The sequence below is a fragment of the Arachis hypogaea genome, chromosome 6, assembly GCF_003086295.3.
Source record: "Arachis hypogaea cultivar Tifrunner chromosome 6, arahy.Tifrunner.gnm2.J5K5, whole genome shotgun sequence".
Taxonomy (NCBI): Eukaryota; Viridiplantae; Streptophyta; class Magnoliopsida; order Fabales; family Fabaceae; genus Arachis; species Arachis hypogaea.
In genome coordinates this window covers 13,155,115-13,165,466 of record NC_092041.1, presented here as the reverse complement: position 1 = coordinate 13,165,466, position 10,352 = coordinate 13,155,115, and the positions used below count along the sequence as shown (strand labels likewise).

At 29.1% G+C, this 10,352-nt stretch overlaps 1 protein-coding gene across 1 annotated transcript; it reads left to right on the top strand.

Moving 5' to 3' along the window:
• Window positions 1-7,134: 7,134 nt before the first annotated feature.
• Window positions 7,135-10,352, top strand: LOC112696130 (protein trichome birefringence). The gene is made up of 5 exons (XM_025748736.3): window positions 7,135-8,522; window positions 8,740-8,932; window positions 9,034-9,227; window positions 9,338-9,496; window positions 9,599-10,352. The coding sequence occupies exons 1-5, from the start codon at window positions 7,549-7,551 to the stop codon at window positions 9,951-9,953; spliced, it is 1,875 nt and encodes a 624-aa protein (XP_025604521.1). The 5' UTR covers window positions 7,135-7,548; the 3' UTR covers window positions 9,954-10,352.

Below are 10,352 nucleotides of genomic sequence, written 5' to 3'. Positions count from 1 at the left end.
CAACCGATAAGAAGTGAAAATAAAAGTTACAAAATTTTTACTTCAAATAAATTTATGTTTAAAAGTAAAAATTATATTAAAAAAATCATTTAGATAAATTTAGTTCAATGTTCAAGTTTTTGTTCAAAACTTTTGAACTTATGTTTATGTTTCTGAACGCTAAATCAAACCTACACTAAATTGAAAGAAATGCATAAATAAACAATAACAGGGGCCAATGCAACAGCAATAGAACCTGAGTCAGTGAGTCCCCACCAATAGGCCGGGAATAATAACAAACTAAAATAATTAAGGAGAGTGGAGACAGGCCTTCTATTAATTTCACTGCATGCAAAGGCTTGACATTTGTCACTCATTAGCTAAACTCAACTCAGAATATAATGTTTGTGCTATATATGTACCTCACCAACTTCTGCATCACATGAACTTTTCCATCCAATTCCAACTCATATATAGACTTGTGTAATAAGTAACAAGTGTCAGAGAAACTTCCTTCTAAGTCATAACCACCTAACTCATTAATTTTACTTCACATCCTCACATTTATTTATGTTCGAGCACTCAGGTTAGGGATCCCAATGGGAGGAGGCAGGAGTGAGGGATGTTTCCTGCTTCTTATTTCTGTCCCTAGAATTGATTCCTATCTCCACTTCGATTTTCGTCATGAAAAGATAATTGTTCTTATTTTCATTTTTCGTATTTTCTGTGTTTTTCGCGAGACCCCATTATCTATCTCTATATATTGAACATTTATATGAAAATTATAATAAAAAATTAAAAAAAATTATAAAACATTATTACAAACATATCTTATCGAAGATTATAAGTCAAAAAATATAACATAAATTATAGTCCATAAGAGAGTAAGCACTGAGCAGAAAAAATGGCCGATAGCGACTAGCAAAGGAATATGCTATTATGGCTGTGATTATGAACACAACTATGAAAGATTTGGAGTTTTGAACTTTTTTAGAGAGTTGAAATTCAAAACGGCTCTAAGTGAAGTAGTAGGAGAGAATAGAAGACATTCAATAAAATAAGGTTAGGATTTCAATAGGTGAAATTACTAAAAAGTTCATATATTATAAATAAATTCAGAATATTTAAATAAATTCAAGAATTCGGAGAATTCTCGAAAATGGGGCGGAGATCCCCATTCGAGTCTCGTACCTATCTTGGGAAGATTTTAGTCCCCATCTTCATCTCTACGAAAAAAATTTTCTGTCTTCGAATTTTCATTCAAAGCAGTTCCGTAAGAATCTCCAGGTTTCGAAAAATTTTGACACCCCTAGCTCAGACTTCTCAATTGGATTTTCTTTAAAACTATAATATTTGCTAACTGCTAATAAGTAATGGCAATTGACAGATAAAGAATATTTTTTAAAAGGATTTAGTTTTGATTAATTTTAGATATTGTTACTGTAAAAAATTATACAAACATTTAATTATATATTATCATATGTTACCAAGTGCTTGGCTTAGTTATTTATTATTTTGAAAATCTTACGATTCAAACATTTGATTCAACGATAGCATATATAAAATTCTCTTTTACATTATTATTCAAAATTAAAAAGTAACTTGTAACAATGGACCACAGAAAAGGGTGATAAATCATAAAAATAAAAGTGTTCAATATACGTGTCACGAAATGAAGATGGAGACATGCATAGGGATCATAAGGAATTTGTGCCCATAAACTAAGACCTTGGCTTTCATAACACATTAACACTTTGCTTCAGGATAGAGGATAGAGGATAGAGGATGGAGAATGCATGTGGTTACCCTGGCCTATCCCTTCATATTTGTCTTAAGATGTTTTTTCATTTCGAAAATGTTTGATAACAAAAAAAATCAGTCAAAAACAGTTATAATTTATTTTATTTAATATTTATTAATTGTTACAATAATTAATAAATATTTAATAAGATAAATTTTAACTATTTTTTTTCTACTTAATATTATTTTTTTCATTTATTCATTGTAACACGAGCCTTCGTTTATATTAAATGCATGTACCTATCTCTATATATGAAGGTGAAAATATATGTGCCCACCTAATTTTATGGTTATTAAATAATTTAATAAATTTAATTAAATTAATATCTAATAATTTTTTATTATGTAAAAATTAATTATATCTGAATTTTTATCTTATTTTATAGATTTATATGTATTTTGAAATTATTAATTCTGGAATATTTTATAAAAAGAATATACATTTAAAATTTTTTATATATTTATTACGTATTTATTAATATAAAATTAAACATTTTAATTAAACATAGAGTTTTACTAATACACACTAGTTAAGACTACCTATAAAAAATTAATGTTACACATTTTAAAAGTTACAAATTTTTAATATTTGAACCCATAAATTTATATATTTAATATTTTAATTATTGTCTTTAAAACATTTTTCAGTTAAATCCTTAAATTGTTGCCTAAATTTTTAGATATGGATTATGGATCGCCTGCCATATGTTCAATTGTAGATTGCCAAAACGCTAAAAGAACATATAGAGTGCCGTAGATGTTGCAGGGTTGTGTGTTGAATGTTGACAAATGCCAACAAATTTGTCAACATAGTTTGGAATATATATACTTCGAACAAATTAAATATAATATTTAATATAAAAATGTGACTAAGAGATAACAAATTATATTATTCAATGAAAAAAATGTATATCTTTGACTCCCCTTATTTAATTTGATTGTTTATGTGAAAGGAAGAAAGGAGCCTGCACCATAGGGCCACTGACTGGGTACATGAATGATATATAGTTCCTTTCTTAAATCATAATTTAAAAGGACAGAAACAAGTAGAGGGAAAGAAAAAATGCCTTCATCTTCTTATACTAATATTATTCGGATTCCTTTTTTAGAAATAACTCCTAGACTAGACTGGACATACTTAGGGTGTATTTTAGAATGCTTAAAATTTAAATTTATTTAATAATTATATTTTTATAATTATTTTTTCAAATAATTATTGATCATGTGACTATTATTATATTTAAATATTTTAACTTAATATATTAATATATAATTATAAATATACTCTTTTTATCAATTCAATCTTTTTAGATAAATAATTTTATAATATAATATTAGAATTATGACAAAAAAAATTCTTAAAAGAGGGACATGATTTTTGTTTTTTAATGCTTCTTTGCTATACATGTTATGTTTTTATTACTTATATGAGTAAAACAACGAAGTGTGTATTTTTTATTTTTGTTAAATTTAAATTGTTAGAAGTGAAAATAATAATAAAGTTTCTATAATTAAAATATTTAAAATTTAATTTTTAGTGATCTAAAAAAATTAATATCAAATAAATAAAAAATTATATAAAAATAATTTATATAAAAAATATAATAATTAATTTATATATTTTTTAAAATTAACTTAAATTTTTGAAAAGAATCATATTAAATGAAAATTCAAATGTAATTAACTTTATACGAAGTTGATAAAAAAAATAGTTAAATAACAATTTAGTTAAATCTATTAAATTATTTACGATTCTCGAATATCAACTTCACATAACATTAATTGTACCTGAGTTTTTACCATCATATTATCATGACACGACGGATCGGAGAGGAAGATAAAAATGCAAGGGATGAATAATCATCAAAGTCTACCGATACTAGCTAGTACATATACATCATGCATGATACATGTCTACATTATAGAGATATATTTTGACAGAGGCATGTAAGAAGCGATTTGATTTGTCACACGAATATATACATAGATGTGAATGTGATCCATACACATTTACACTGTTACACAACGGTAAGTTGTTAAGATATTCAGTTGTCGGTGGCGAACGATCATGACTTTGTTGATTGATAATTCAGACTCCAATTCAATGCACCATTCTGTGCGCACCACAAATTATGGCACCAGTATCCAATAAAATTACATAATTATTTTAATAATTAATAACTGAAATACTAATATTTTTAGGTGGTTTTGTAATTTCAATTGAAAATAGTTTTTATATATGTATATATCCTTCTCAAACTCAAATCAAACAATTTCTTAGTATTAAATACTATCGAGTCTGTTGGAGCTTTATAAGTTATTATACGATCATGACTGGTATTATAGTGATGGTTATCGTCAACTATTTTTAATTATATATAAAAAAGTATAAAGAAACAATGATGATTGTAACTACTGTATGTATGCATTGCCACGTACGTACAAATATAATATAGATGTATGTGACCATTTAGACTTCTATCGTCACTTTATATACATAATTAAACCAATAATTAAAAAATACTTTATATTTTAATTCAATTTGACTTTTGAAATTTAAAATCAGATTTAATTTGATTCTTAAAATTTTAATAGATTTAAATTAGATTTCAATTTTTATAATCGCAATTTACATTAACTTTTGAACTAATTTTTATTTACAATGTGTTGATTTAATACATTAATTTCGTATAATTTAGATTCTTCACCCAAATTTCATATGATCAAGATTTATTAGAGTTTTAGATATTTGATTGTTGTTCCCAGTAAAATTTTCAATTTGAATTTATTATTATCGTCTTCGTGAGAATGTTAGGGAGCCAATTAAGTTTTTAAGAAGTTTAGTAGGTCTTAGTCACATAAAATCTAGGTGAGGAGTCCAAATCTTAACAAATTAACGTGCAAAATCAACACACCATTTACAGAACTCAGTCTAGGAGCTAACGTGAGTTATTATTATAAATTTTTGGGGCCAAATTGAATCAATTGTAATTTTATGGGTCAATTTAAATTCGATCTCAAATTTCAGACGTCAAATTGGATATTAACTCCAAATTCGTCAGGTTAACCGTCACATGGCACAATGACATGGTAGATTAATATTACGTGTCACAAGATGATTACCTAATACGTCGCATGTATATCTGACATGTTATAAATTTATTTACAGTTAAATTAATTCCTAAAATATACATACATAAATTATTTTTATCTCAAATTTTTAAAAATTAATTAAATTAATCCTTATACAAATTTCTTTTAATTTTTATAATATTAATTTTTTTATATTTTTTAATCCTACTGCTTTTAGTCTCATTATTTTTACACTTTAATAAACAAAATTTTTTTAGATTAAATAATAAAAATAATCAAATTATTACAAAGTTATTTTTTATTTGTATTTTAGATTTTATATTTTTAAATTCTAATTTCTTTTAGAAAATTTTTTATATAAATAATTTTATTAAATTATTATTAATAATTTATTAAAAATTTTGATTTTATTAAATAAATATAATAGTTATTTAAAAATTTTAATTTTTGAATTTCACCCGAAATTTAGTCCAATCTATCACTAGTTATATATAATATTAATATATTAGGTCATCATATTACATAATATTTAATATGATATATCATCATCTAATTAACAAAAAGATCAATTTAATTTATATTTTATCTTTTAAAATTAATATAACTAATTTAATTTTTTTAAAATCAATTCAAAAAAATAAATTTTTAAACTTAAATTTGACTATTAACTATATTTAAAAATATTCATATAGTCCTGTCCTCCTATTGTATATGCATGACACTTAGAAAATGAATTAAAAATCAAAACTAGAGAGAATGGACATTAGGGTTGTGGCCCCAGAATGAATTGGCAAGCCCTCACAAACCACACACACATTTCAAAAAGGAGACACATGTCCGCAGTAACCTTTCTTAAAGAATATTTTAAATCCAAAATTTAAATAATAAATGGAAACAAAAAAGAAATAACAAAATATTACGGTGAATAAAAAAATTAAGTGAAGAGTAAAAATTATATTTTTTATAATAAAAAATAAAGATATCATAAAATATGTTCTTTTGAATTTTTTATTGAAAGATAAATAATTTTTAATTAATTAAAAATAAAAAAATATTTTTTATTTTTTTAAATATAAAATATTTAAATCCTTACGAAAAAATTATTTATCTTTACTATATTTTTAAAAATAAGAGATTTTTTATATTTTTAATTAATTAAAAATTTATTTATTTTAAATTAAAAAATAAATGACTTTTTTTTCCAATATCCCTCTCACAAAATATAATTATATATAATGTTCCCTCTTCACCAAAAAAGTTTTCAAATAATAAAGCAAATAAATAAAAAAATGACAGAAAGGACCGACAGGTAAAGGCGCGTGAGGTTCAGTGAAAGAGAAAGGAGGGTGGTCACTTAAATGGGTAAATCGATGCCGTTGGATTGAAAAGCATGAATGGTGGATGCAAGGTACGCGTTGACACGTACGGAAGTCTTGGGGGTACGGTGGTACAATATTCAACACAAGAGTGTGAGTGACAGTGATATATGGTAATTAACCATGTTATTTTTACAGTAAAAATTACCTATGAAATTAGTAATTTTTATAAAATATATATTAAAATATGTTTCGAACTTGACGTCTGGATCCTTAACAAGTCCGAACACGATCCAATCTATATGAGATCTTACTATCTTAATTATCAGAAAAATTTTGTATTTTAACAACTTTTTGAATTGTAAGAGGTGGATCTCCTTTCAAGATAAGACAACCCATAATCTTCTAAAAAAAGAGTATCCCCTCTCTTCAAGATATGATTTCATTCTACTTAAACACATAAATTCTACTTCATTAACTCTCTAATTAGAGTGTTAAGTGTTTTGTAGGTACCATTATCGCTGTTTCAAGATTCCGATCCAATTCATTAACACTTGCGAACGACTCCTTATACAAAATATAAAAATATAAATTAAAAATAATAAATATTATGTATTCATATACAAATAATTAGTGATTATACACAATATTTTTATAGAACAATTTACTCCCTACGCCAATGGTCCCACACACCACAGACCGAAGAATTTTCTTAATTTTGTGGTTTGGTTCTAAACGCATTTAATATGATTCGCACTAACTTGTTGATGGGTAGGACATTTAACATTTATGTTTTTTCAAATTAAATTATTTTAATTTTTATAAAAGTTCGTTAGCATTTGCTTTTGTGATATATTTAATGAAAAAAATAAAATTCACTAAAATTAATAACTTTATTTATCAGTATCAAAGTAGTAATATACTCCGTTTGTGTATTTTGAATTCTGATGATCGAAGATTTTTCAAGGTGTGGGTGGATATGGAAAGGGTTATGTATGTTATGGGCTTTTGAAGTCCATAATAATTGAGCTCCAAACGCGGCTTCACCGACAAAAACGCTTTTTTTTTTCTCTTATTAAGTTATTATTATCTTACTAAGAAGTTCTAAATTTAAGGTAAAAGAAAATATGAGAAATTAATAAAAAAATGATTTAAAATTAAAAGCATAAATTTGATTGACTAATAAGAATAGTAAAGTAGGGTAAAACTGAGAATGCATGAATACGAGAACGAAAATCGTCGGCACTAGTGTGTTCACTTTTTCTCTTTCTTTTGTTGAGTGTTGTACTCTGTACTTTAACATGTTCAGTTCTTCTTCTTCATAATCTAATTACAAACATAATCTACTCTTTCTTCTTCCATGGCTGAAGCCACCAAGTACTCGCCCATCGGTGCTGCTTCCAACAACAACCTCAACCTCGGCACCGACCTCAAGACTCTCTTCCCCGTTCTCAAGACCAGAAGAGCCGTCACTTTCGCCTACGCTTTCACCATCTTCTTTGTTGCCGTCACCATCTTCCTTGCTTTCTCTCCTTCTCAAAACGCTTCTTCTCCTTGGTTCACCAACATCTTCTCCTCTTCCACCCTTCCCACCGCTCCTTCCTCCTACAAATCACAGTTATCTTCCGTTTTCTCTTACTTCTTCAACACCACTTCTTCTAATGGTGATGATAACAATAACAATCCTTTTTACCCTCCTGATCCATTCACCAACACTACTTCTTCTTTTACTTCTACTTCTAGATCTGCCAATGCCACTTCTCAAACTCATGATAACACAACAAGAGCAGAGCCACTTCAACCTGCAACAACCACTTTACACAACACCACTCTTGTAACTTCCACCACCACCAACAATTCTTCTCAATCTCGTGCTGACACCTTCAAGGTAAAGCCACCACCCCTTAAGCAAGAATCAGATGCTGCAAATCACACAAGCAAAACCGGTGGAGCCAAGGTTGAAACCACGGCGAATCTAACTTCAAATGCTGTTTCAGCACCTGCACCTGCTGCAAGTCATGTTCCGGTGGGGACACCTCATCAGAATCTGAGTTCTGGTTCTGCTCCTGTGAAGGCTAATTATTCCGTGAAGGGTGTTGTGTCAGGGAATTACACGGCTTCCCTGGCGAAGAAGCAGAGTTATGATGAATTGATGGAGTCACTTGCCAAGTGTGATTTTTTCCATGGAGAATGGGTTAAGGATGACAGTTACCCTCTATATAAACCGGGTTCTTGCCCTCTGATCGATGAACAGTTCAATTGTATTGGGAATGGAAGGCCTGACAAAGATTATCAGAAGTATAAGTGGAAGCCCAAGGATTGCACCCTCCCAAGGTATCCCAACCTCTTGAATCTGGGGTTCTGTTGTTCTATTTAGTGGTTTCATGATTTAATATATTAGATTTCAAAGTTTATGATTTGATGAATGTTTCTGTTTTTAATTGTTCTAGATGCTTTTGAATTTTTTTTTTCCCTTTTGGGGTCCCAATTTAGTTGAATTGATGAGCTGATATCTGTGTGGATATGGAATTTGTTGATTTTGCTTTTATAGGATGGATGCACATCGGATGCTGGATTTGTTGAGAGGGAAAAGATTGGTTTTTGTTGGTGATTCACTCAATAGGAATATGTGGGAGTCTATGATTTGCATACTGAGAAATGCTGTCAAGGATAAGAAGAAGGTTTATGAAGTAAATGGAAGAGTCCATTTCAGAGGGGAAGCCTCTTATTCATTCATATTCAAAGTAAGTATTCAATTCTTTCTGCCTTGATCTTTTACTATTTTTCCAATCTGGTTTTTGTTATTCTTATACTCAGTGTTGGTTTTTGTATGATGGCCTTGTAGGATTATAACTTCACAGTGGAGCTTTTTGTATCACCATTCTTGGTTCAAGAGTGGGAAGTGCCAGACAAGAACGGAACGAAGAAGGAAACGCTTCGTCTCGATTTAGTTGGCAGATCTTCAGATCAATATAAAGATGCAGATATCATTGTCTTCAACACTGGTCATTGGTGGACTCATGATAAAACTTCCAAAGGGTAAGTATTGCAATTTCTATGAAATTAGGCCAACTTTGCTTTGTGTTTTTCATAATATGCCTTTGTTCTATGCTAATTTGATCTCTTTTTTTGTCCATGAAAATTTCCAGGAAGGACTATTACCAAGAAGGTAGCCATGTCTATAATGAGCTAAACGTCCTCGAGGCATTCCGAAGAGCGATAACTACTTGGAGCAGGTGGGTTGATGCCAAAGTAAACCCATCCAAGTCTATGGTCTTCTTCAGAGGCTACTCTGCTTCCCATTTCAGGTAAATTGATTATGGTGATCTCTCACATTACTTGATTTGCACTTAGTTGAGAGACTTCTCTGATCATAGAAACTTTTCTATTTTGAATCATGCTTACTGCAGTGGTGGACAATGGAATTCGGGTGGAGCATGTGATAGTGAAACCGTGCCTATAGACAATGAGAAGTACCTAACAGAATACCCTCCTAAAATGAGAGTTTTGGAGAAGGTGCTGCAGAATATGAAAACTCATGTCTCTTACCTTAACATCACTCGAATGACGGATTTCCGGAAGGATGGTCATCCCTCCATATACAGAAAGCAAAACTTATCACCGGAGGAAAGGAAATCGCCATTGAGATTCCAAGACTGCAGTCACTGGTGCCTTCCGGGGGTTCCGGATGCATGGAATGAGATCCTATATGCTGAACTTCTGGTGAGGCAGTACAAAAAAAAGCAACAGCAGAAGAAAGCATAGGTATTAAACCACTCATCACCAATGTTCTTTCCTACGATGAGTTTAAGCTGAAAGCTTAAGCTTTATACAGATGCAATATACCATTTTTGTCCCATCCATTTTCTTGGATAGGGAAAGCAAGATTCCATATAGAGAATTCCTTTTCCACATCTACATTTTCCAAGGTTCATATAGTTAATGTCAAGTGCAAAGATATATACACATATATATTACCTTGAAACTCTGCAATAAATTTGTCCATATGAGAAGCGTAGGTTTGTAAGGCTGGTGGTGTTTCTTATTGCAAATCATCTCCTTGCATTGAAAAGTTGATCCTATTGTACATCTCAAATCAATTAGATTTTGTTTATTTTTAATGTAATCAAATTATTTAAATATAATATGTTCTTGGAGGTTCTA